Here is a 27,804-nt window from a genome sequence, read left to right on the forward strand (position 1 = left end):
GTTTATCCGAGGTTCTAAAAGCCTAAGTGGACAGAGTTCACAATTTTTTTAGCCTCTGCCGCCTGTGAAAACCAGGGGTTAAAGCACTAAAGCAAACTTTTATACACTAAAAAGTGTGACAATTTAGTCCCAAGTAGTATTGCAACAGTACACTTACAAGTATGCTTCTAGTACATAGATATTAGTATACGATAAACTTGAAGTATACTCATTTTTTTGTAAGGCTATGTTTTTTTTTTATGATTTATTATCCAATATTTGTGAAGCTAAGGTTAATGGGATGTTGAACTATATATAATAAATTAACGACACAGTTTATCCCCTCAAGACACTTTTTTGCTGAATATGTACAGCCCATCTTTCAGAAGCCTTTAAAACAGGAAGTGAACAAAATATTACAAGTGTCACTCTCAGCCAAATATAGCGGCAAGGAAGCTCTCAAATATTTAACCCACCAGTGTTCTTCTGATGAATTTAGGAGGACGCGACATTAAGTGAGTGACAATATTTAATTTTGTACCTACACAGGGATAATATAAATGGCTTAATAAATAAGACAATGCTACTTGTAAATGTTGCACTGTGCTCCATAAACATTGAAATGAAACAATGTTACAAAATGAAAACAATGTGATTCTAAAACAATTCAGTGGTTATTAGTAATGGAAGTATGTGTGAAAGATGAGAAAATGTATTTCCAGGCGCTGAACTTTGAAGCAGAGATGGTTTCCTGTAGCTGTTTATTGTCACTCCTTCTCTGGCTCAGAGGTTAGTAAAATTAAACTAGATAAAATGTTATCATGTATGAGCGCTGTTGTTACGTTGTAAATAATGAATGTTTTGTCCAGTTTTACAGTAACACTTTACAATAACAGTAGCCTACATGAATAATCATGTATTAATACATGAATTAATAGTTTATTAAACATGAACTCATGATTAGTGAAGATATGAACTAATCATGAACAAATGAGGAGCTATCATGAACTAAGACAGGAGTCATAAGGATTCATGCATGAATAACAGCAGCATTAATACATGTTAGTACATGTTTGATAATTAATGCATTAATAAACATGTATGGGTAAACTAAATCAAACAGGCTTTCTAAGAATGAATAACAAATATTTTGACTTTGAAATACATTTTAAAATGTATTATTGTCATAATTTAAACCATTTTTTATCAGAAGCTTCATCATAAATATTACTGAAAGCCACAGGAATAGTTTTTCATTACTTTCACTGATCACCCTTATCAAACATAGAAAATACTAAATCTACTATATTTTATCTCAAAAGGTCTCAGTTTGTTTTGTGATATTCTCTTTCCCATCAAACTAAACTTACTGTGACTTATAACAGTTCCTGAGAAATCAGTTACCAAAAAATAACCAAACAGGAAACATGCAGTAAAGTCAGGAAGTGAGGGATTGTCTGCTGGGATCCGTACAGTTCTCTCTCCACCCAGACACAGGCCGTGATGATACTGTACCTCCATTCTCTTAACTGGGCTGAATACTAGTTATACTAGTTACATGTGTATTTGATAGTAAGTTTATGATAAATCATGAGCTGAATTTGATAAGTAGTTAACAGTGAATTAATCATGATGTGCCCCCTCAAGTAAAGTCATGACACAATGATGCATTAACAAGCCATGAGTTGATGTTAGTGTATGGTTAGTTAATAATGTATTAATCATGATGTGCCCCCTCAAGTAAAGTCATGACATAGTCATACAGTAACAAGCCCTGAGTTGATGTTAGTGTATGGTTAGTTAATAATGTATTAATCATGATGTGCCCCCTCAAGTAAAGTCATGACATAGTCATACAGTAACAAGCCATTAGTTGATGTTAGTGTATGGTAAGTTAACCATGAGATAGTAATGCCGTGCCCCCTGAAGTAAAGTCATGACACAATGATGCACTAACAATTCATTCATTACAAAATGAATAAACATATACACTAAGAATCCTTTTTCCTTTACACCCTTGGTACAAAAAAACAAAGATAATTAAAGCTGCAAGCAGCATTTAGCGGGGTTCAAGCCTTTAAGGCCTTTAAGCACACAAGCATCAAAAGACATTAAGTTTTATTTAGCAAGATTTTAAACGCTGAAATAATAGATAGAAAATTCAATTTACAGGCAATTCACCATAGGAAACATGGTTTTAAAAGGTTTTTAACAGTTATAGCGCCACCTATGGTCCGATCTCTATAAAACGTTTAATGCTTGTTAAGGATCTAATCTCACACATGGCCACCAATTTTCGTGAAGTTTTGAGCTTTCCCTTAGAATTTATAGGCTTTTGAGGGTTTTTTGCCACGCCTCTTTTCGAAATGACCCTGTTATAGCCATCCAAATGCAAAAGTTAAACTTTTTTTGATATATATTGATCTAGAGAGTCCAGAGAATTGTCCTAGACTGGTTTGGTTCCGATCGGGCAAAAAAACAGGGACTTATTTGCAAAAGTAGGTTTTTAACATAATCACAAATATTTAATGAACGATTTGATTGACAGCAATGTTTCTAGAGACAAAGTTGTTCAGTATGAGGAGATCTATCAAATTATATCAATATTGTGAGAATATGTGAAACATCACGTGATTACAGAGCCATAAAACTAATTGGCGCCTACTAGTGGCCAAATTCTTAAAAAATTATTACAGACCTCTAGGACCCTGAGTCAAACATGCTCGCCAACTTTTTTTCCGATCGGCCTCTGTTAACCTTGTCTAATAAGTGCTCACATTTCATTGGCCAATGGCGGCCATGTTTTTTGAGCTACGCCAATTTCCTTTATAGACATGCGTGGTACCTTGGACCAAGACACTGCATACCAACTTTCAAGTCAATCGGACTGGCAGTCGGGTGGTTATAGCCCTTTTCATGTTTTTTTATGTTATAGCGCCACCAAGTGTTCAATCCTCACAATTCTTTTTACCTTGACCAAAGACTCATCCCATACACAAGTGTACCAAGTTTGGTGAAGATATCTCATTTCGTTCCTGAGTTATAGCCCTTTTAGTAAAATAGGCTCTGAAACAGGCTTCAAACCAGTTGTTCCATTATGCATGGTTACACACACACACACACACACACACAATATTTTTGAGATATGTTATTGTGAAAATATCTTTTAATGGTCTATGAGCATGTCACATTTTTTTGTGAAATGCACCACGTTCTAGTATTATTTACTATGATTAACCATGTATCTATAACCATAGATCAATATTAGAGTGTAGTACAATAAAATGAACAGCGGGGGGCAGCAAAAGACCACATATTGGTCATTATTTTCATATGAACTCTGTCATTTTCACCTTTTTAACTGTTATAGAGGCAAATATTGTCCTATCTGTCTGAAAATTGTCATGCTTGTTTGGAGGCATATTACACATGTTCTGACTTGTTTTTAAGAATATCTGAGCATTCATTGAATAGATATAGGCATTTGGGGACACTTGGTCAAGGCCAGACACACACACACTTTTTTAATGCTATGGTCTATAATCATTTCACATAGCTCTTTGTAACTATTAATCAGATTTTTAAAAATGTATTCAGAAACATAGGACTACACACACACATTTTGTTGTAGTTACAGACATTTGAACTTTATGATGTTGCAGTAAACAAAATGTTTCCTGCAAGTCTCCTTCAAGATTCACATTTCTCAATGTGACAATTGTCAATAGTGATACTTAATAGATTAATTTTAACTAAATGTGATAGCAAATGTTAAAATAGTGATTTATTTAAAGCTGAAAATGACTTGTATATCAATATTAGAGTGTAGTACAATAAAATGAACAGCGGGGGGCAGCAAACGACCACTTATTGGCTTAATATACCATTATTTTCATAATTTTCAGCTTTTTAACTGTTATAGAGGCAAATATGGTCCTATCTGTCTGAAAATTTTCATGCTTGTTTAGAGGCATAGTACACATGTTCTGACTTGTTTTTAAGAATATCTGAGCATTCATTGAATAGATATAGGCATTTGGGGACACTTGGTCAAGGCCACATCTTGAAATAACCCAGTTATAGCCATTCAGATGCAAAAGTTTAACTTTTTTTTTAAAATAATTATTGCTCTAAAGAGTCCAGAGAATTGTACTGCCCTGGGTTGGTTCTGATCAGGTTGAAAAATCTATGACTAGTTTGCAAAAGTAGGTTATTAACATAATTGTGAATGTTTAAATAACGATTTGATTGACAGTATTGGTTCTTGAGGCAAAGTTGTTCAGTATGAGGAGATCTATCATAATTTATGCATATTATGTGGATGTTTTTAACCCCACCTGATTACAGAGATGGAGAATACCATTTACAGCCAATACAGGCATTTCACCATAGGAATACATGGTTTTCAAAGCTTTTTAACAGTTATAGCGCCACCTATGGTCCGATCTCCATGAAACTTTGCATGCTTTTTCAACATGTTATGTTACATATACATAATAATTTTCGTGAAGTTTTGAGTTTTCCTTTAGGATTTATAGCCTTTTGAGTGTATTTTGCTACGCCCCTCTTCTAAATGACCCTGTTATAGGCATTCAAATGCAAAAGTTCAACTTTTTTTTGATAATTATTGATCTAGAGAGTCCAGAGAATTGTCCTAGACTGGTTTGTTTCCGATCAGGCAAAAATCCAGAGACTAGTTCGCAAAAGTAGGTTTTAAACATAATCGCAAATATTTAATGAACGATTTGATTGACAGCAATGCTTTTAGAGGAAAAGTTGTTCAGTATGAGGAGCCCTATCATATGATGTGTATATTTGGTTGATGTGTGCAACACCACGTGATTACAGAGCCAAAAAACTCGTTAGCGCCAACTAGTGGCCGATTTCTTTCAAAATTCTTACAGACCTCTAAGTCCATGAGTCAAACATGCCCACCGAGTTTCATTCCGATCAGCCTCCGTTAACCTTGTCTTAGAGGTGCTCAAACTTCATTGGCCAATAGCAGCCATGTTTTTTGAGATACGCCAATGTCCTCATAGACATATATGGTACCTTGGACCAAGACACTGCATACCAATTTTCAAGTCAATCGGACTAGCGGTCGGGTCGTTATAGCCATTTTCATGTTTTTTTCGTGTTATAGCACCACCAAGTGTTCAATCGTCGCGATTCTTTTATCCTGACCCAAGACTCAGTCCATACACATGTGTACAAAGTTTGGTAAAAATATCTCATTTTGTTCTTGAGTTATAGCCATTTTAGTAAAATAGGCTCCTCCCACAACATTCGTTTTCTGCACCTTAGCAACCGTGAATCGAAATTTCAACTTTTTTTCGATAATTATGGATATTCAGACTCCAGAGAACATTTCTGCACTGGTTTGGTTCCGATCGGGTTAAAATCCAGGGACTAGTTCGCAAAAGTAGTTTTTCAACAAAATTCAAAATGACGGAAAAATTTGCATACCGGAAATGAAATCGGAGATATACATTATTTACGTCAGGTATTCAGCTTTCCAATGATATAAGACACTTGAGTCTATGACATACGGTTTAGGAGTTATGAGCAGTTTCGCACAATTGATTGCTATAGCGCCACCTATAGGCCAATTTGGCTCATAATTTGATAACCTCTCCTCGATTTTTGGGCTACCATCTGACAAAGTTTCAACGCTCCAGCCCTTACGGTTTGGGCTGCACGATGCGTTTTAGCGGAGAATAATAATAATAAAAACCCTTACAATTACAATAGGGTTTCAGCACTTCGTGCTTGAACCCCTAACAAGCAGCATTTAGCGGGGTTCAAGCCTTTAAGGCCTTTAAGCACACAAACATCAAAAGACATTAATTTTTATTTAGCAAGATTTTAAACACTGAAATAATAGATGGAAAATACCATTTACAGTCAATACAGGCAATTTACAATAGGAAATACGTGGTTTTAAAAGGCTTTTAACAGTTATAGCGTCACCTATGGTCCGATTTCCATAAAACTTTGCATGCTTGTTAAAGATGTTATCTTACATATGCAAAAACAATTTTCGTGAAGTTTTGAGTTTTCCCTTAGAATTTATAGGCTTTTGAGTGTATGTTGCCACACCTCTTTTCTAAATGACCCTGTAATAGCCATTCAAATGCAAAAGTTCAACTTTTTTTCAATAATTATTGATCTAGAGAGTCCAGAGAATTATCCTAGACTAGTTTGGTTCCAATCGGGCAAAAAACCAGGGACTAGTTCGCAAAAGTAGGTTTTGAACATACTCAGGAATATTTAATGAACATATTAATTGACAGCAACAGTTCTAGAGAAAAAGTTGTTTGGTATGAGGAGATCTATCAAATGATATGCATATTTCGTGGATGTGTGCAACACCACGTGATTACAGAGCCGTAAAACTCGTTAGCGCCAACTAGTGGCCGATTTCTTTCAAAATTCTTACAGACCTCTAGGGCCATGAGACTTGTCTAATAGGTGCTCAAATTTAATTGGCTGTGGCAGCCATGTTTTTTAAGATACGCCAATGTCCTCATAGACATACTTGGTACCTTGGACCAAGACACTGCATACCAATTTTCAAGTCAATCGGACCAGCGGTCAGGTGGTTAAAGCCATTTTGATGTTTTTTCACGTTATTGTGCCACCAAGTGTTAAATCGTCGCGATTTTTTTATCGTGACCAAAGACTCAGCCTATACACATGTGTACCAAGTTTGGTGAAGATATCTCATTTTGTTCCTGAGTTATAGCCCTTTTAGTAAATAGGCTCCCCCCTGAACGATTATTTTTACGCTCCTTAACAACCGTGAATATAAATTTCGACTTTTTTTGATAATTATTGATAATCTGACTCCAGAGAACATTTTGACACTGGTTTGGTTCCGATCCGGCAAAAAACCTAGGACTAGTTTGCAAAAGTAGTTGTTTGACAAAATGCAAAATGGCGGAAAATCTATCATGGCGGAAATGAAATCGGAGATATACGTTTTATTCGTCATGGACTCACCTTTCCAATGATATAAGACACTTGAGTCTACGACATACGGTTTAGGAGTTATGAGCCATTTCGCCCTTTTGATTGCTGTAGCGCCACCTATTGGCCAATCAAGTTCATACTCTGACAACATTAGCCTCGATTTTTGTACTACCATCTGATAAAGTTTCAAGTCTCTAGCATTTACGCTTTGGTCTGCACGATCACAGTTTAAATATGATTGAACAATATTAGTTTAGAGGATAAGCCAATGAGTGGTCTTCTGCTGCCATCTGGTGGCAATTTTAGGTAATACGCCATAATATATTTGAAATAAATTAATTTGACAAAATGTAATTGTAAATATTGTAATAGTGACTTTATAATGTCTAAATAGGAATTATAGAACATGATAAGTAAATAGAATGACAAAATGACCATTTAAGCCCAGCAGGTGGCAGCAGAGAACCACTCATTGGCTCATTTTCATTTTAAATGTCTGTTTTTCATTTAATTGGCACATTTTCCAAGTTAATGTCTTCAGACGTGCTTAACTCACATGCACATTTTGTTGGAGATATAGATATTTGAAATAAATGATGGGTAACAAATAGCTTATTCCAGGTTTTCCCCTTTAAAACATATTTTCAGGCATTATTTTAATTGTAATTTAATAATTATTGTAAAAACATTAATCAAATGAACAAATTAATTGATAAACATTGACAAAATGTCATTTGCAACATTTATTATAATGATTTTATAAAGTTTAAATATGCTTAGTAAGCAGAATGAACCAATGAGTGGTCTTCTGCTGCCATCTGGTGGCAATTTTAGGTAATACGTTTTTAACATAATTGTGAATAAATAAATAACAATTTGATTGACAGTATTGGTTCTTGAGGCAAAGTTGTTCAGTATGAAGAGATCTATCATAATTTCTGCACATTATGTGGATGTTTTTTACCCCACCTGATTACAGAGATAGAAAATACCATTTACAGCCAATACAGGCAATTCACCATAGGGAATACATGGTTTTCAAAGCTTTTTAACAGTTATAGCGCAACCTATGGTCCGATCTCCATAAAACTTTGCATGCTTCTTCAGCATGTTATGTCACATATACATAACAATTTTCGTGAAGTTTTGAGTTTTCCTTTAGGATTTATAAGCTGTATAGCGTATTTTGCTACGCCCCTCTTCTAAATGACCCTGTTATAGCCATCCAAATGCAAAAGTTCAATTTTTTTTCAATAATTATTAATCTAGAGAGTCCAGAGAATTGTCCTAGACTGGTTTGGTTCCGATCAGGCAAAAATCCAGGGACTAGTTCGCAAAAGTAGGTTTTAAACATAATTGCAAATATTTAATGAACGCTTTGATTGACAGCAATGCTTCTAGAGGCAAAGTTATTCAGCATGAGGAGACCTATCATATGATATGTATATTTGGTTTATGTGTGCAACACCACGTGATTACAGGGCCATAAAACTCGTTAGCGCCAACTAGAGGCCGATTTCTTTCAAAATTCTTACAGACCTCTAGGGCCATGAGTCAAACATGCCCACCGAGTTTCATTCCGATCGGCCTCCGTTAACCTTGTCTTAGAGGTGCTCAAACTTCATTAGCCGATAGCGGCCATGTTTTTTGAGATACGCCAATGTCCTCATAGACATATATGGTACCTTGGACCAAGACACTGCATACCAATTTTCAAGTCAATTGGACTAGCGGTCGGGTGGTTATAGCCATTTTCATGTTTTTTTTGTGTTATAGCGCCACCAAGTGTTCAATCGTCGCGATTGTTTTATCGTGACCAAAGACTCAGCCCATACACATGTGTACCAAGTTTGGTAAAGATATCTCATTTTGTTCTTGAGTTATAGCCATTTTAGTAAAATAGGCTCCTCCCACAACATTCGTTTTCCGCACCTTAGCAACCGTGAATCGAAATTTCAACTTTTTTTCGATAATTATTGATATTCAGACTCCAGAGAACATTTCTGCACTGGTTTGGTTCCGATCGGGTTAAAATCCAGGGACTAGTTCGCAAAAGTAGTTTTTCAACAAAATTCAAAATGACGGAAAAATTTGCCTACCGGAAATGAAATCGGAGATATACATTATTTACGTCAGGTATTCAGCTTTCCAATGATATAAGACACTTGAGTCTATGACTTACGGTTTAGGAGTTATGAGCAGTTTCGCGCAATTGATTGCTATAGCGCCACCTATAGGCCAATTTGGCTCATAATTTGATAACCTCTCCTCGATTTTTGGGCTACCATCTGACAAAGTTTCAACGCTCCAGCACTTACGGTTTGGGCTGCACGATGCGTTTTAGCGGAGAATAATAATAATAAAAACCCTTACAATTACAATAGGGTTTCAGCACTTCGTGCTTGAACCCCTAAAAAGTATTTGTAGGCTTATATTTATATAATTAAACATATATGGACTTAAAAGAAAGCCCAAACATACCTGTAAAGACCCAAATAAGGCATGTTACATGTAAAACAGGGCGCATCCACCGGCTAATGCTAATCAAAGCATATAGGTTACATTTAAACAATTAAAAAATACAGTTAATTAAAGTACACACCTCCAGAAATATCCCAATACAACAATCATACAAACATGTCTTAAATTATTATTTCGGTTAACCAAAGCAGTCGACATATATTATTTGATGAAAATGCCAGCAATACCGAAGGAACACACCTAACGCGCTAGGAGCACCGAGAGCGCCACTAATGAGTATCCCACCAGTAACAAACCCTACATACTGTAGTTCCGGGAAGAAAATTAGCTGTGACTAAACGTAGCCTAATTGAACTATAAAAATCTGAAAACGGTTTATATCAAATTAAAATGATTAGTGATAGTTATTAGTCTGTTTTCCACGTTTGATTAGACAAATGTGTGTAATTAATGGCTCACAAAAATGGCTAAAAATCACAAAGCTGCAGATGGCAGATTATAATAGGCTATTACAGTTTAAATTATGACAGTATTAAATCACATGTTTAATTCAAAGTCAGAGTACTTCTTATTTATTCTTAAGGAGCCTGTTTGATTTAGTTTACCCATACATGTTAATTAATGCATTAATTATCAAACATGTACTAACATGTATTAATGCTGCTGTTATTCATGCATGAATCATTATGACTCCTGTCTTAGTTCATGATAGCTCCTCATTTGTTCATGATTAGTTCATATCTTCACTAATCATGAGTTCATGTTTAATAAACTATTAATTCATGTATTAACACATGATTATTCATGTACTGTTATTGTAAAGTGTTACCAGTTTTACTTAATTTTACACAATACATGACTTTATTTCTCAGTTAATTTTCTCAGATTGCCATGCAGAATTAAAAATAAAGTAAAATGAGTCATTCCTCAGACAAAGGAATTATAGTCTACTTCCAGTCATCTATGGGAAAGAAACGTGTACCAGAATAAGTGTCTAGGGGAGGAAACAAATTTAGACTCTTTAGACTAAGACACAGTAATCATTGAAAAAAAGGAAAATGTTGTGAATGTTTCATGATGTGTTGTCGCTGGTATAAAAATAGACATTAGAAATATAAGAGAAAATATTTTAATTGGTCACTAAATTGTCATACAAAAAAATAAGTAATTCCTTTTACTGAATCATTCTTCTTTCAGTGTCACCCGCAAATGCTAACAAATGGAGCATTGAAGTGCCTGAAAATGTGGTGGGTTTGTCTGGCTCATGTGTGGTGATTCCCTGTACGTTCAGCTACCCAGCAAATGGACAGACATACACAGGATTTACAGGAGTCTGGTACAAAGGGTATTATGATTCAGTAGTATACCATACAGATACCTCAAAAATCAGTCAGGAATTCAAAGGTCGCACTAGCCTCACTGGTGATTTGCACCAAAACGCATGTTCTTTGAAAATCAGCTCTCTGCGTGACAGTGACACTGGGCCATTCATGTTCCGGATTGAGATTGAAAATTTGAACAAGTATACCTATACGGAGAATAAACCTTCTATAATAGTGAAAGGTAAGAGAAATATGTTCACTACAATAGATTTGTTCAATCACGGTACTGAATTGGGTTACAAAATGAAGTGTTGTCTTCCTAAAAGGTTTAATAACAGTTCTCATAACAAAAAAGAACCCTGAACATTTACATAGGCTACAATAAAACAAGTTAACAAAAAGTTAACAAATGTATCAAACAGATTAAAGAGCAAAATAACTATAAAGAACAACAATGAAAAATCAGAGGCCCTGTTTGCACCTGGTATTATGACGTGTTTTGATTGATTGGATCACAAGTGGACGACGCAAAATAAACAGGGTTTGAAACATTTTGAGCTTGTCCCCTTTTGACCACTTCCAGAGGTAGGCCTAGTCGAAAACGCATTTAACCGGATTATTTTCGTAGTGTAAATGCTCACATGGTCGATTGTGTTCAAACAGCCACAAAAGACTGCTATGTACTCTAGCCAGAAGCGCGCTAGCCAGACAGGATTTAAACTTTGTCGGCTGAAGACCCAAGTTTGGTTTGAAGACAGAAAACATACCAAACACAATGCTCTCTCACCATTCCTGATTTATAACTCGCACTTACCGTTTTCTGCGTCGTCTTACGGCTGTCAGAGCGAAAACAAAACAATAGCTGCTGCTCTCCTTATGTTTTATTTATTTTTTGTCGTCTCCGGTCGCATTCATATATATATTTTGCACGTTTATTTTGCCCATTAGATCGAAAGATCCGAAAAAGCCCATACATTTACCTGCCCATGGACCCTTCCTCAAAGAAATCAGGACAGAAGTGATTGAAAGTGGACAAAAGAGATGGATTAAAGCACCAGGTGTAAATGTGTATGTGTCTCCCTCGTCTACTTGTGATCTGATCGACCAAAACGCATCTTTATACCAGATGTAAACAGGGCCAGAGAACATTTTCACTCAGCATCTATTCCAGATTAAAATGTACAAAAGTGTAAACAAAGGTTTAAAAAAAAAAAAAAACCTGTTAAGTCTTTAAATATTAAAGGTATAGTTCACCCAAAAATGAAAATTACCCTATGATTTACTCACCCTCAAGCCATCCTAGGTGTATATGACATTCTTCTTTCAGACGAATACTATCAGAGTTATATTAAAAAAAAATTCCTGGCTCTTCCAAGCTTTATAATGGCAGTGAATGGCAGCACAAAAGTTGAAGCCCAAAAAAGTGCATTCATCCATTATAAAAGTACTCCACACGGCACCAAGGGGTTAATAAGGGCCTTCTGAAGTGATTCGATGGGTTTGTGTAAGAAAAATATCCATATTTAAAACGTAAAAAAACTCAAAAATTAAAATTTCTAGCTGCCGACAGACCACCTTCCGTATTCAATGTACGAAAAAAGCGTAACTGTAAAAGCTGCATATGACGAGGGACGTAGCATAAGCTTTTTGAACTGCGGGAGGCGTTACACTTTCTGCGCAAGTTGAATATGGAAGACGGTCAGGGTGGAAGCAAGATATTTTACTTTATAAACTTTTAAATATGGATATTTTTCTTACAAAAGAAAAATATCCATCATATATTCAGGTGTGCAGAATTATTAGCCACATTTTCTTTTACTGATAAAATGAGCCAAAAAAGAGATTTAACTCAGACTGAAAAGTCAAACATTATTAAATGCCCATGAGAAGGATACTATACGAATGCAATACTAGACATTGCAGTTAAGGCATGACCATTGGACAGTGAAATGCTCATTGGGTCATCAGGGTCAGACAAAAACAGGTGGTGAGGCACCTGTTAACTGCAAAATAATTAAGAATCAAGGTGAAGAATTAAGTGTGAAACCATCAGGAACCCTTTAGTCTCCAGCGCCACCATTTTACAGAACTGTAACCTTAACCTGGATTCTCCAGAAGTGCAAGGTGTCAGGATCTCAGAGACTTCAGTTAGGTAAAGAATCCTAAAAAATGACCCCCACTAAGCTGGTGTTGTAAAATACATGACGACTGTTTTTTTTGTAGGCTTTATAGACAGATAAAACCTCTTGAAGGACCAGCAACACATCCTCTTGCACCACTGTTTGAATAATTCATCTTCCAGAATCTGGCAGTAAGTTTTGGGAGTTCATTTTAAGTCCATCTCTGCAAAACGGACTTCAGGATGGACTAAAATGAACTCCCAAAACTTTTGGTACTAGAGGATGTGATGCTGGTCCTTCAAGAGTTATTCTCAACCTATCTGTCTATAAAGCCTATATATATATATAAAAAAAATCTTCTTTTTTTCGTCTTCTGTATTCGCAAAACTTTTTCATGTATTTTTCAACACTTCAGCTTGTGATTCTTATTTTGTGGGGGTAATTTTTTAGGATTCTTTACCTAACTTAAGTCTCTGGAGACTCCAGGTAGGTTGCAGCTCTGGAAAATGGTGGCGCTGGAGACTAAATGGTTCCTGATGGTTTCACACTTAATTCCTCACCTTAATTCTTAATTATTTTGCAGTAATTATTTTCTTCGCCACCTGTTTTTGTCAGATCCTGCTGACCCAACGAGCATTTCACTGTCCAATGGTCATGCCTCGACTGCAATGTCTAGTATTGCATTAGTATTGTATGTATCCTCATGGGCATTTAATAATTTAAAAGAGTTAAATCTCTTTTTTGGCTCATTTTATCTGTAAAAGAAAACATGCCTAATAATTCTGCACACCTGAATATAAGGTGTTTTTCATTTCCAGCCTTCATGAAAAATTATATATCACTTATAAATGATACAAATTTTATTTAAGTTTTAATGTGGTTTGGAATTGGTAAAATGTGCCTGGAAAAAATATGATCAGAAAATCAACATGCCTATTAATTCTGCACGTGGTGTATAATGGATGGATGCACTTTTTTGGGCTTCAAATTTTGGGCTGCCATTTTCTGCCATTATAATGCTTGGATTAGCCAGGAAATGTTTTAAAATATCCCTGATTGTATTTGTCTAGGATGGCTTGAGGGTGAGTAAATCATGGGGTAATTATCATTTTTGGGTGAACTGTCCCTTTAATATTTAAAGACTTGACAGGTTTTTGTTTTTAAACATTTGTTTACACTTTTTACATTTTAATCTGGAATAGATGCTGAGTGAAACTGTTCTCCTTCATTCGTCATGCTTCTCATCTTTGTTGTTGACATTGTTTAGCCTACATTAGAGTGCCCATGCCTCTTTGACGTAGCATACATGCAGTTTTGTACATTTTTATTAATTGATTTATTTTAAAAATGCATTCTAAAGAGCTATAGTTCTCAATGATCCACAGTATTTTGAAGTGCTCATGATAGCAATACTGTGCATTATTGTGATATATTGCATTATCGGCACGTTAATATGACTATTTGTGTGTCTTCACCAGGGTCACCAGAACTACCTACAATCACTGTGAAAAGTGAAGTGACATCAGGGACATTGGTGATTGCTACCTGCACTGTGTCTCATTCCTGTCCGTCAGACCTGCCTCATGTCACCTGGAGCCATAATGGCAAGCACTCAAGTCCGTCGAAACCGCAAGATGACAATCAATGGAAGCTTACATCTTACAATCTTACCTTCACTCCATCCAGAGAAGACCATAATACAAATATTAGCTGTTCTGCAGAGTTTAGTGGGAAGACAGTGACAGGCTACAAAATGCTCAAAGTTAAATGTAAGTCTGTTATATGTGGGTTTAAGACAAATGAATGATCAGACGCTAATTCACATGTTTGTTTTTGCTTGCTGTTAATAGTAGTGCTGTCAAATTGATTAATCACATCTAACATAATACCATACATGCATGCATGCATACTTAGGCCTACACACATTTTATTATGTTACACATGTAAGTTAGCCTGACGTCGTCATACTCAATTCTAGTCAGAATTTGAGTCTGATACTGCTCCGTTGGGCTGTGATTATGGGGCGTGTTTCAACCGAACCAGGAAAGACCTCAATTGGATAGACCTACAACCAATCAGAGCAACGGAGCGACGCATAACGTTAGTTGTCAAATGTTGCTATGTCCGCGTTGAAGCGACCCCAATTATGTGATATACAGACCCAGGAATGCGATTTTTAGCTGCCAGCCCAGCCAAAATAACACATATTTTTACCCCCCAAATGCCTTTTTTTCCCGGAGAACCCCCTCTGGAAAGCTATTGGGCTTGTTTTGGGCTAGTTTTGAGGAATGTTAGCAATTGGGCGGGTTTTTTTGTAAAAGCTTGGCAACCCTGTCTGCATGCACGCTGGAATAAGTAGCCTAACGTTAGAAGAAAAAGATGAGTGTAAACGATCTTTGCCGGTGTTGTAAAAAAAGAATTTAAGGATACACAGAGTACTTACCAACACGATCATCATTTCTGAGAGAAATAGTAAAGGTAAATGCAAATACGAACAAGTTCTCCGTTTAGGATTAGAACAAACTCAACCCAAGCGGCTTTTGATGACGTGGATGATTACGTTAATGTTGATCATCTGTCCATCATCGTCTAAAGCCCGCCTTGACAATTTCAATGGTCCGAACAGTTTCTGTTCAGGCATAATTACTTCTCTACCGATCAATTCCAGACCGAACTGCCCGAGTAAAAATGTTGTGGGCGGGGCTAAGTTCGGCTGGCATCCAGGCTACATGTAAGTAACATAAAATAATCATAATATTAATTTAAATAATTGTAAGTCATCTTGCAGCCACGTTTGGGAGTTTTTTTGAGGCCCCCTAGTTGAACATAGTGGTGTCAACAATAATCGATTCAGCGATGCATCGCAATGCGGGGCATGCACGATTTAGCATCGATGCGGCAAAGGGCCATAATCGATTATGTCACCGTTTATTTTATGGCCTTGAGTTGGACAATAAAGTTGTGAAGTTTCAATTACTTCCAGGGTCATAACAACAACAATCAAGATGGCTGAGGCGGAGGGAGATGACCGCGATAGACGGGTAATTAAAAACGCACCCAAAGCTTGGAAAGCGGACATCTGGGCACATTTCGGATTCTGACGCCGGCTTCACACCGCACGCGGAGCGGTGGGTATGGAGAGCCGGAGCCCGCGCCCCCATTGTGGATTCACACTGGCAGCGTTTGTCTCGCGCAGATATTGCAAATACAGACAAATATTGTACATTATGTCACATTTTCCGGTCTTCTCCTCCGAGCCCCGTCTGTCTCGTGCTTTGATTTATGATGGGCAGCATATGTTGCAAATGCGACCGTGTTCCCCTCAGTCCCAAACAGACATGCATATAACTTGTTGTATAAAAGTAGTTCACATGATAAAAGTAAGTTAACATTAATGTGAATATATGCTTCTAGTTTTAAACATTTAAACAGGCTTTTGAAGTTTGGGCAAAAACTTCTGGCAGTGTTGTGTTTTTAATTTTTTTAACAGCTCTGGATGTCATATGGTGATTGTGAAACACACGGGGCACTTCACTACATGATTTCATGGTGAAATGTGTTATTTTCCATGTTAATCTGGTCAGTTTTGATTAAGAACAATCCACTGTGGCTTTAAATCAGCGTGAGCAGCGCGGCAAAAATAGACTCGGCGTCGAAACGATCGCGGCACTGCTGCTTCTGCTCCTGCGATGCGCTGCCGTGCCGCCTCTGCGTGCGATGTGAACGCTCTAATCTGTTAACATGGGCGCCGAAAAAAATATGCGCTGCTTACGCCCTGCTAACGCCACACTAAAATCACGCACGAGAATTGACGAGTCGCTAGTGTCAACGTTACTGTGTGTGTTGCACTGAATATTTTTATTGCTGGGTGCCTGGGTGGTGGTTGTTGTTACAATAGTGTGACTGTAATTACGGATTAATATTTGCACATGAGTTCATGAAGTGCCTTGTCTTAGAGCTTTTTACTGTGTGCAACAAAAAAAAACACTTATGTTCACTGCTGGAAAAAGTTGGCTTAGTTGGTTATTATTGCTCTATATAATTTCAACTGGTTCTAAAGCAGAGAGAAGAGAAACATTTCTCATTCAAAGCACTGAAAGCAGTGATTTATGTTTTCTTTTTCAAGTTTGAAAATGCCATATCCAATACCCTGTACCATTCAATTTTATTTTATTTAATGACATTAATGTCAAAGATACAGGAGAGTGATAATACACACATAGCAGCCAATACAATCTGTTTGTTCAATATCTGACTGCTTGTATTGCCTCATGACTGATTAAAAATTTGCCTTGTTGTGTGCAGTAGAATTTTGATGCATCGCAATGCATCGTAGAATCGAATTGAATCGAATCGTTACCTGGTGAATCGTAATCGAATCGAATTGTGAGGGCAGTGCCAATGCACACCCCTAGTTGAACACCCTAGTTGAACACCTGGTTGAGAACCACTGTCTTAAAATGCATGCTAACTTAAGCCTATAAAACCTAACTGTTTTATATACTATTCAAATTTCTAAGGCCTATAGATTATCGACATGATCAAAACTTTGTTGAAAAAACTGTACACAATCTACTACTCTTTGATAATAAAACTAAGCATTTCATTATAAAGACATTGCTGGGAGATACAGTGACACATTATATTTATATTCATTTGATCTAATTAGTCTGCTGCTATAAAGTTATCTTTTATATACCTTACATGGTATCAGAATTTCATCTTACTTTCTGGCCATATAAATATAAGCAAATTGTATATGCACCAAATTGCATAGTTTTGCTCAGTTTGGGCCTCTGAATAAAATAAAAAAAAATGAAGGAAGTTGACAGTTGTTGACATAACATTTAATCTCATTCAGATCCTCCTTATGATGTAAACGTGGAGACATCTAAACCCTCAGTGAAGGAGAATGACTCTGTAGAACTGACCTGCTCCAGTAACAGCAACCCTCCTGCAAACAGCTACCAGTGGTTCACCTTCAATGGGAAGCTGCCTGGAGAGGGACCCACTTATAATCTGGAGAGAGTGTCTCGGTATGCTGAGGCCATTTCCTGTACAGCCATTAACACATTGGGAAGAAACAGTTCTGGTGCCCAGAAAATGAACGTGCTGTGTAAGTACTGACTGAGTGACTGGCCCTTTATTGATTGGAGAGAGGTTTTAATTATTTTTTTTTACATTTAAAACATTACACACATCAGCTTTGAATTGAATGTGAACTATACTACTTAAAGGGGGCGTTTATTCATAATACTATATTTTATATAGTATTAGGGAGCTTCCATTATTAGAAAAGATTAGCGTGACACCCTTACTATGTACCTCTTCTCCTCTGAGAGTAGTTTATATAGTGGATAACATTCAGAATAAACATTACCTAGTGAGTGACATGGCCTCCTCTCAAATTAAAGAGTCATTTTTCTAAGGCCGCTGCTCATTGGAGCTACCAGATAGTTGATGTTTCAAGTGCCTGGCCCTAAGGCCACCTTGATAACCATTCTGTGCTGATTATCTCTTCTGTGCATCCTCATGGAAATCATTCTGTTGAAACTGTTGCTCTGTCAAGCTCCAGGCAAGTTTACGATTTCAAGTGTATGGCTCTCTGCCTTCTTGATAACCTCCCTATAGGTTGAGTTAAGTGGTTTCCTCTCACTGAGAGAGAGAGTAAAAAAGCACTATGCCTCCGCTCCCCCGAGCTCCAGATAGATCATGACTTCAAGTGATCTTGACATCACCCTGCCCGCGACGTACATGCTTACCTCCATCACGAAAACAATAAAAAAAATTCTGTTTAGTATGAGGATGCCAAAGTAAAAGTAGGTTACGTCAAATAATTATACAATAAGTTAGGCTACATCGTGTAACAAGACAATTAAAATACACATTTATTATTCACAATATGGAAAGAAAACATAGTTTGTTAAGAGCATGACTCAAACATGCCATTAATGGGCTTTTTTTAAGTCCACTTATATTTTTTGAGTTATTTTTATCCATTCCGCATCTCCCACATATGTGTGTTTTAGCAAGGCGGCCTTCAACCTTTATAAAAAGTTCCCAGATACTGCCAGGTTACGTGTCACTACTGCTTTATTAATTTATCCAAATTTTTTACAGAGTAACATCTCACTACCATTTACAAAAGATACTGTAACAGTATGTCACAGGCAATTCTAGTTGCATTTTTCATCAATTCATTTCTTAAATTATCCCTTGACTATGTTCTGGCCTGCCATGTAGTGGCAAATTTTTTTTGGGGGGGGGTGGCCTGATGCCAAACTTTCTTGCCGACCCCTGTTCTAAGCTTTGGCCTTTTGACTGTCATCCTGTGGTGAGTGAAGTTGGCCTCAACCCACTAGAGAGTAAGAGTCATTGGAGAGCAAGAGTCACTAGAGAGCAAGAGGCACTGTACATACGGCCATTTCCACGCAAAATTTGGCATTTATCAATATGGACGTGAGCAGTGGCTACGATCAAATCTCACGTCAGGTCTCAGCTCGTGTGCGCAAGTTTTTGAAATAGCGTGAACTTCACTTCACAGTCACAGGTTTGTTTTTTTATTTTGACGCGGCACGTTAAAAACTGGCTGACCAATGAGATCAGTGCTTTTGTTCGCGTGCCTGGAGCTGCTGAAGTGACAGTAAAATGGTGGCGCTCAAAGAATACGGTCTTGCGGAGCACACATTGATACGACGAAGAAGTAGTAAGTAGACAAAGAAGAAAATGAGCTGCTAGTGTTGCTTGCCAGTTAGCAAAAAGTGTGTGAACGGTTTTGGCCATAGACATAATATGTCTATGGTTTTGGCAAGCACGTAAATACTGTCTCTCTTCTTCTTCTTCTGTGTAACAAGCAAGTGTCAGAAGCATAAAGTGGTGCAGCACCACCTTGTGTACCGTGAGCGCTATCTACCGAATTTGCACGTTCACTCGGCGCATTGTCAGTGAAAATCGATTTGGTGTGAATTTGATCAATCGGCTGCCGGTGAACATGTCAAACTAACGATCAAATACTTCAGATTTTAGCCTAGGATCAGCGGAATCTTTCAGGATTTGCTAAATTTTTCTCAGACGGCCAAACCGTGGGCAAAATCGCAAAGTGTACACCTGGCTTTAGTCAGAATTAGACTTTAAGTTTAGAATGTTTTTTCCAAGGGCTTTACATTTATATAAGGAACACGACAGAACACAAGGATAATTACAATTTATTTTGGCTTGATGTTTGTTTGTTGTTTATAATGAATGCCACTATAGCCTAATTTGTTTTATTTTATAGTTTATTATATAATTTATAGCTACTTATTTTTCATTCTTGTTCTGTTCTGAATACTGTTCAATTTAAAGGATTTGTTGTGTACTGAGGTTAAAAAAAGCCTCGGCTATACGTGATTATAATTTTTGCAAATGTTTCATTTTATTTATCGTATTTAATATACATATACATGTATTATAATTGTTTGCAATTACGAGGTAAATGGGTGTTTTTGGAGTAAGATCAATTTCTTCAATCTTCTTGGCCGGGTTACATTTCTCCATGTTGTAAACTCTAGGGGCGAGGCTTCTAAACCATTCATTTTTAGGGGTGTGATATTCAAATGACGATTGTTTTAAGCTGCCACATTTATCAACGTACGATTATTCGTACGATGGGATTGTCAGCATACGAATGTTTCATGAATCACACGTGAACCCTGACGTAAGATGATTTCTGTGCTCGGATCTGCGCTCGTTTCTACGTTAGATTGATAAATGAGGCCCATTGTTTGTTCAGGCCTCAACCCTTGAGAAAAGCTTTGTCTTTGTCAAGCTTATATTAGCTCCCTTTGTTCAGGGTCCTCTAAGACTGCTTTGCTCCCAGAGCTCTGCACCCCTTGTGTCCAACACCAATGATGCTCAGCTTGAGCCAACTAAGTATTCCCTCCTATTTAGGACAGTGTTGAATACGCTCCCTTAGAGCTCAAGCATTAGCCCTGAGCCCATGCCCGTGACATTCTGGAGTACTAGGCCCTACATAGAGGCCTCCTCGACAGGCTGGTTGCATGAAACTTGTACTCCCCTTGTTTAAAGAGTAGAAAGTGATACGCTGAATAGTAATGTGAATTAGTATTACAAGCCTACAGGTGGCTATCTTAGACTCGTTTCCAAGTAGTTGGCCATCCAAAGTGCCCTGGCTCCCCAGAGTACACAGATTGAGTTCATGTTGCAGGCTCCACAGGAGCTTCCATGACTATGGCCCCAGAGCTCTTCTTGGTCGAGCCTAGGTAGTGTTCACCTCGTTTCAGAGGGTCGTTCTGTAGAGTACTTCGCTCCCTGAGTCTGGTCAGAAGGTTGAGGGACTCCCTTGAGACCTCCCTGGTAGATCAGCTTTCCTAGAGCTGTAGGTACTCCCTTGTTTGTGAGGATCATCCTATTGAGAGCCTCGCTCCCTGAGTTTGGTCTGAAAGGTCGAGAGATTCTTCTGAACCCCCTTGGTAGATCAGCTCCTGTTAGAGCTGGAGGTACTTTCATTAGGGACCCTATGCAGAGTGCCCAACCTCCATAGTGCTTTAAAAGAAGCACTCTGTAGGTCCAGGGTCGAACAGAGTAACTTTCCTCGTTTGTAAGGGTTTGGAAAGTGCTATGCTTTGTCCAGTGTGAGCTGGTTACTGCATTTCTGCAGTCCCTCTCCTCTGGTTACCTCTTACGAGGCAAGTAATGGTAAGGGGCTTTGTTTAGGAACCAGACAGGTTGTTGGCTAGAATAGGTCACAAGTCAGACCGGGTCAGCCTCCCTGGTGGCTCTGGGGGTTGACACAATGTCCCCCCCCCTGGCCATACTCCCTTATTGGAACCCCTTCCTATTGAAGATGCTGGTTCCAAGCCTTTGAGCGGCCTTTGACAAGTTATTCTGTTACTTTACAGAGGCACTTCCTCATTGAGGCTTGATTGCTTGGGCAGTGAAGTACTGTCACTGAAGTACTGTCACACAGTCTTGTGTGCGACCAGAAAGGGTGAGTGTTTGTTTTGGCATTTCTGTTGAAACTGCCATTATTTGTGCTCATTCACAGCCATTTATTGGCATGCACTACGACTTTCGAAAGGGAACGTCTCGGGTTACGACTGTAACCCTGATTCCCTGCGTCCCATTGTCATGCCTCTGGGCTGCCTGTTCAGTCCCATGTTCTCTAGGTGCCCCTTATATACGTCCCATTTGCACTAGTATGGTGTCATAGGCTGTCGCCGGCCTATACGATTGGCGTGATTTAAGAGTTGCTTCAGATAGTCACGTCGAGGCATTTCCCCATAGTGTCTCAGGATGCAGTGTCTAGTTCCCTGTTCTCAGTGAACCAGGGTTACAGTCGCTACCCGAGACTTTCTTGAGTTTATCTAATCAGTATGCATTCAGATACACATTTAAACATTAAACAATCATTTTCTGGTAAAGTATATTTAGTAATTTTTGTAGGCTTTTCCATACTGATGTATTCCTCGCATCCCATTCATTTCTAAGTGGGTCAAATTGACCCACGAGGGACTGATTTGTTACTACTTTTTATTTCAACCACATAAACTCCTCGGATCCGGTAAAAATTGGTTCAAGTGCAACAAAAGTCCTATGGTCTTGGACCACTCCAATGAACACTCAATTTTTACTTCTTTAATTTTTTCCCCAAAATTCATTTTGGGTCAAAATGGTCCATTAGAGGTTAGAGGTTAGTATGATGTTCTTGAACCATTCTTTCAAACCTTCGAACCCCTGCTGTTAAATAGCAGAATCACTGAAGGAAAGAGAAAAAAAATTAACAGAAACTGCAACTGACTTCCAGCCACAGCCTTGGATTAAATCAACTGACATTAATAGTTCAGTCTGGATGATATAAAAGCATGGATGATCGTCTCTAAATCTCTAGATGAGAGCAAAAGTTTAATTTGAGCTATTAATCTTAAGTAGTAGAAACTAGTTTTCACCACAGCACCCATAAATACACCCAGATTTTTTGGCGTATGAATTAACATTTCTAGAGAGTGGCCCTAGGTAGCTAGAGATTAGTGGCGAAGAACTAAGAGGGCCAAAAACAACAACATCTTTTTTTGCTCAAGTTTTGCTCTAATTAGGCGGGCCCTAAACTCATATTAGAAAATAATCATGAAGGTTATGGTCTGTTAAGATTGCAGAGAGTTGAAAAAAGACCACCTTCTCCAACACAAAAAAGGTATTGTGAAGATAGGCCGAAAATTCAAGACTTGGCTTCTTCAGAAATTTTCTAATCACTGTATGCTTAAAGCAGGATTGAACAATGCCTAAGCTTAATGAACTATTCATGATAGTTAAAACAGAAAGGCCAATCACACCTAACAACTCTCTGAAGAGACATGTCTGCAGATATCCATGGGTACAGAGGTAGTCGGTTTTAGTTTTAAAATTAACTATCAATTTATTAAGATCAACTGGATTAAAATGTGTTAGCTGGACATTATTAGGGGCAGGATTGGAAGAATTAGAGGCATGATAGGCAGTAGGAATACAATAATAAAGAACATCAATCTTTTTCCTGAAAAAAATAAAAATAAAAATTGTAACTCGGGGGAAGCATCTCTGTGTGAAGATGTCTTGAGGTTAACTACTTTATCAAAATTATTAAACAACACTTGTATGTAAATTTTTTGTTATAAAATCTGGGAAGTAATCCATTTTAGCTGCTTTGAGTGCGCACTGATATACTGACAGGCAGTTCTTAAAAATCTCCAAGGAGACATGTAGCCTATCTTGTCTCCATTTACATTCTGCTGGTATGATGGTTAAACCATGGACGTGAGCAAAGTTTAGCCACCTTCTACATACATACTTAAATTGCCTTGAAAAAAGTGTCTATTAAATAAATGTAATGGGTGATAAGGACAGACCGTTGTTGACACAATTTTTTTTTTAATTTAATTCAGTTCCTCCTTATGATGTAAACGTGGAGACATCTAAACCCTCAGTGAAGGAGAATGACTCCGTAGAACTGACCTGCTCCAGTAACAGCAACCCTCCTGCAAACAGCTACCAGTGGTTCACCTTAAATGGGAAGCTGCCTGGAGAGGGACCCACTTATAATCTGGAGAGAGTGTCTCGGTATGCTGAGGCCATTTCCTGTACAGCCATTAACACATTGGGAAGAAACAGTTCTAGTCTAAGGAAACTTAATATATTGTGTAAGTATGTGAGAAGGTTCAATAATCAATGTTCAATTGGTATTGTGAAAAAATAATTGGTCTATAATCTATCTATCTATCTATCTATCTATCTATCTATCTATCTATCTATCTATCTATCTATCTATCTATCTATCTATCTATCTATCTATCTATCTATCTATCTATCTATCTATCTATCTATCTATCTATCTATCTAGATCCTCCTGAGATTAAAAACGAATCGTCTTGCCAGTATGCGATTTTTACAGTCTGTGTCTGTATTGTGGACTCCAACCCTCCCAGCGAAGTCAAGTGGATTGGTCCAGATTCCTCGAAAACCTTCCCCAGCTCCAGCATCAAACAAAATGAGTCTCTTACCACATCCACAGTACAGAGCTGGTGGGGTTTACCTAAGACTGTCCAGTGCTTTGCTAGTAACAGTTTGGGAAACTCTTCTATAACTTTGGAAGCTCCCCAAAATGGTGAGAATTTACATCCAGTCTTTTTAAAAAACTCTATCATTGTTTTAATGCAGAGGAAAAATTATTAAAATATTTATTTGTTTCTTTTCACAGGCATAATAATACACATTGCTGTTGCATCAGCTATTGCAGTTGTTTTAGTTGGCATTTTAGTTTATGTTGCGAGAAGACACTAGTAAGGGTCACTCCTTCTTTTAACCTACACATTAAATGACTCACTCAATCAGTCATGCTTATTCCATGTTTAATTCCTCCTTTTGTTCTCTGGCAACTTTAAAATACTTTTTTCTTGGCAGTGGGAACAGAGCTACACAACAGCCTGTAATGAAGAATGAACAGAATGAAATGAAGACAAGCTCAAAGAGGTCTGATTTTATACAGATTTTATACATATACATTACCAGTCAAACGTTTGGGATCACTAAGATTTATTTTTATATATATTTTTGGAAGTCTGCATGTTCAGCATCATTACTCCAGTCTTCAGTGTCACATGATCCTTCAGAAATCCTTCTAATGCTGATTTTCTGCTCAATAAACATTTCTGATTATTATCAATGTTGAAAACTTTTTTTTACTGCGTCCTTCGGATGAGACGTTAAACCGAGGTCCTGACTCTCTGTGGTCATTAAAAATCCCAGGATGTCCTTCGATAGGGGCCACATTTGCCCATTGGCCTCTGTCCATCATGGCTTCTTAATCATCCCCATATACCGATTGGCTTTATCACTCTGTCTCCTCTCCACCAATAAGCTGGTGTGTGGTGGGTGTTCTGGCGCAATATGGCTGCCGTCGCATCATCCAGGTGGATGCTGCACATTTGTGGTGTTTGAGGAGATTCCCCCCTTCTATATGTAAAGCGCTTTGAAGAAAAGTGCTATATAAATATAACAAATTATTATTATTATTATTAATATGGAAACTGTGAATTTTAAAGAAACCAAAAGTTTTATTCAGCAAAGAATCAAGTGACAGTAAAGACATTTATAATGTTACAAAAGTATTCTGTTTTAAATAAATGCTGTTGAATTTTGAACTTCCTATTCTATTCATTCACCTTGTACTGTATATACAGATACATATCCACAAAATATGAATCAGCACTGTTTCCAGCAATGATAATTCTAGTAAGACATGTTTCTTGAGCACAAATCATCATATTAGAATGATTTCTGAAGGATCATGTGACACTGACGACTGGAGTAATGATGCTGAAAATTCAGCTTTGATAACAGGAATAAAGTACATTTTAAAATAAAAACAGAATAGTTATTGTAAATTGTAATACTATTTTGGAACAAATAACCGCAGCCTTGGTGAGCAGAAGAGACTCATTAAATGGAACATTAAAAAAAATTCCAACATTTTGGAAACATTCTATATAGTTTGTTCCCAATCAAAACTCTTACCAATGATTTATCTAACATTATCTGCAAAGCAGTAAAGAAGAGAAAGGCAATGATGAAGATATTTACACAAACTGCCCAGAGGGCCATGATTATGACAACTGTGGGGTAAGTACAACTTTACATCCGTGAGACAAATGTTACTTTAAAACTACTGACTTTAAAACAACACTGCATCTGCCTTAACATTTATAATTTAAAAAAGGGATTATTTAGGGAACCTGATCTACCTTGTTTAAATGTCTGTAACATATTTTTGCTTCTTTTTAATTAGCATGATGTGAGACCATCTGACAGTGCCTTGGAAGATGAATCAGTCTATGCTAACGTTTGAAGAAATGGACATGTGTTGCCCTACCAGAAATGACAGAGGCTGAGAAAGACCAAAAATGTCCAATGCCAAAAAGGTCTTGCTATGTGTTAATATTATACATTCGAAAGCGTTTACAGTTTTTCTCCATTGGTTTGGCTCATTTCTTGAAACAGAAATTACATTCTCAAAACAACATGGACAAATCTCCAAACCACTTGGCAATTGTTCACAACAGAATAGCATTTCTCATTCATTTCATCAAATTGCAAATGTCTATGTACATGTCTCAATGTCTCAGTACATCTTTGCAAATGATTAAGTACAGGTAGCCTACATTTAGCACAGTTTGCAAGTGATTAGATCTTTTTGATCTAAACTGATTGTTAGATTCTCAGTCTAATGGTCATTCGCTCCAAAACGTATCAGCGTCATTTCATTGTATAAGTCATCACATGCACAATAGTCTGTTCAATTGTCAAAATTAGTCAAGAACATAATACCATGAATACCATATATGAATCCCTTGAAACATTTGATAAATGTATTACAGCAATTGACAGTCAGGTGAAACTAGACTAATGAAGGAGGACTTTCACACATCTCAGATGACCAATCAAACAGTATGTTTACAGGTGCTGTCCATGACTGTGAATGCTGCCAAACATACATGTAAAGAGCTTGACCATGCAGAACCAGTACAATTTCTGAACATGGAGGCACCTGGCCAAGTAAATGAACAAGGGCAACTGCCTGCTCGAGGAAGAGGAAGAGAGGGGAAGAGAGGGGTGGGAAGGGGTAGAGAGGGGTAGAAAGGGGAAGAGAGGGGTAGAGAGGGTTAGAGAGGGGAAGGGGAAGAGAGGGGAAGGGGAAGAGAGGGGTGGGAAGGGGGTAGAGAGGGGTAGAAAGGGGAAGAGAGGGGTAGAGAGGGGAAGAGAGGGGAAGGGGAAGAGATGGGTAGAGAGGGGAAGAGAGGGGAAGGGGAAGAGATGGGTAGAGAGGGGAAGAGAGGGGAAGGGGAAGAGAGGGGTAGAGAGGGGAAGAGAGGGGAAGGGGAAGAGATGGGTAGAGAGGGGAAGAGAGGGGAAGGGGAAGAGATGGGTAGAGAGGGGAAGAGAGGGGAAGGGGAAGAGAGGGGTAGAGAGGGGAAGGGGAAGAGAGGGGTAGAGAGGGGAAGGGGAAGAGAGGGGTAGAGAGGGGAAGGGGAAGAGAGGGGTAGAGAGGGGAAGAGAGGGGTAGGAAGAGGTATACCTGGAGTAGGATGTGGCCAAAGAAGACGGGGACCAAATTTATCAGATGCGATTCTACTGAGTACCCATGGGTTGACATTGAGAGAGACTGGACAGAGAATTCAGCCCAACCTCAGCAGATATAAAAAAAACAAACCTTTGAAAATGCATGAATGAATCTAATTATTTTATAAATGTGGAGAGAAATACATATTTTCATCAATATGCAGTACTGGTCTTGTGTGTACTGTTTGGTCAATATATTCATATACTTTACTCTAACAATATCTCTGAAAAAAAATAAAACCCACATTATATCATTAGAAAAGTAGAAATTTTACAATATT

The 27,804-nt window shown here is 37.8% G+C and overlaps 1 protein-coding gene across 2 annotated transcripts; it reads left to right on the forward strand.

Moving 5' to 3' along the window:
* The first annotated feature begins 394 nt into the window (after positions 1 to 394).
* On the forward strand, positions 395 to 26,381 carry LOC307130593 (myelin-associated glycoprotein). Of its 2 annotated transcripts, XM_079823663.1 has the most exons (11): positions 395 to 494; positions 702 to 768; positions 10,630 to 10,995; positions 14,353 to 14,643; positions 17,736 to 17,990; positions 23,794 to 24,048; positions 24,249 to 24,512; positions 24,606 to 24,687; positions 24,809 to 24,877; positions 25,954 to 26,026; positions 26,193 to 26,381. In XM_079823663.1, exons 2-11 carry the CDS (start codon positions 723 to 725, stop codon positions 26,250 to 26,252), a joined length of 1,761 nt encoding a protein of 586 aa, XP_079679789.1. In that variant the 5' UTR covers positions 395 to 494; positions 702 to 722; the 3' UTR covers positions 26,253 to 26,381. The 2 variants fall into 2 exon arrangements, with proteins under 2 accessions (XP_079679789.1, XP_079679788.1); XM_079823662.1 differs by lacking the exons at positions 25,954 to 26,026; positions 26,193 to 26,381 and having other exon boundaries at positions 24,809 to 25,192.
* The last annotated feature ends 1,423 nt before the right edge of the window (positions 26,382 to 27,804 follow it).

Source organism: Gobio gobio (assembly GCF_949357685.1).
Source record: "Gobio gobio genome assembly, chromosome: 8".
In the NCBI taxonomy this organism is placed as follows: domain Eukaryota; kingdom Metazoa; phylum Chordata; class Actinopteri; order Cypriniformes; family Gobionidae; genus Gobio; species Gobio gobio.

What these genes read in the sequence shown, in the direction of transcription:
- LOC307130593 (XM_079823662.1), top strand. Translation starts at nt 723, where the DNA reads ATGGTTTCCTGTAGCTGTTTATTGTCACTCCTTCTCTGGCTCAGAG. An exon ending in ACTCCTTCTCTGGCTCAGAG is followed by an intron (nt 769 to 10,629) that starts GTTAGTAAAATT and finishes TTCTTCTTTCAG; the next exon opens with TGTCACCCGCAAATGCTAAC. An exon ending in CAAAATGCTCAAAGTTAAAT is followed by an intron (nt 14,644 to 17,735) that starts GTAAGTCTGTTA and finishes AATCTCATTCAG; the next exon opens with ATCCTCCTTATGATGTAAAC.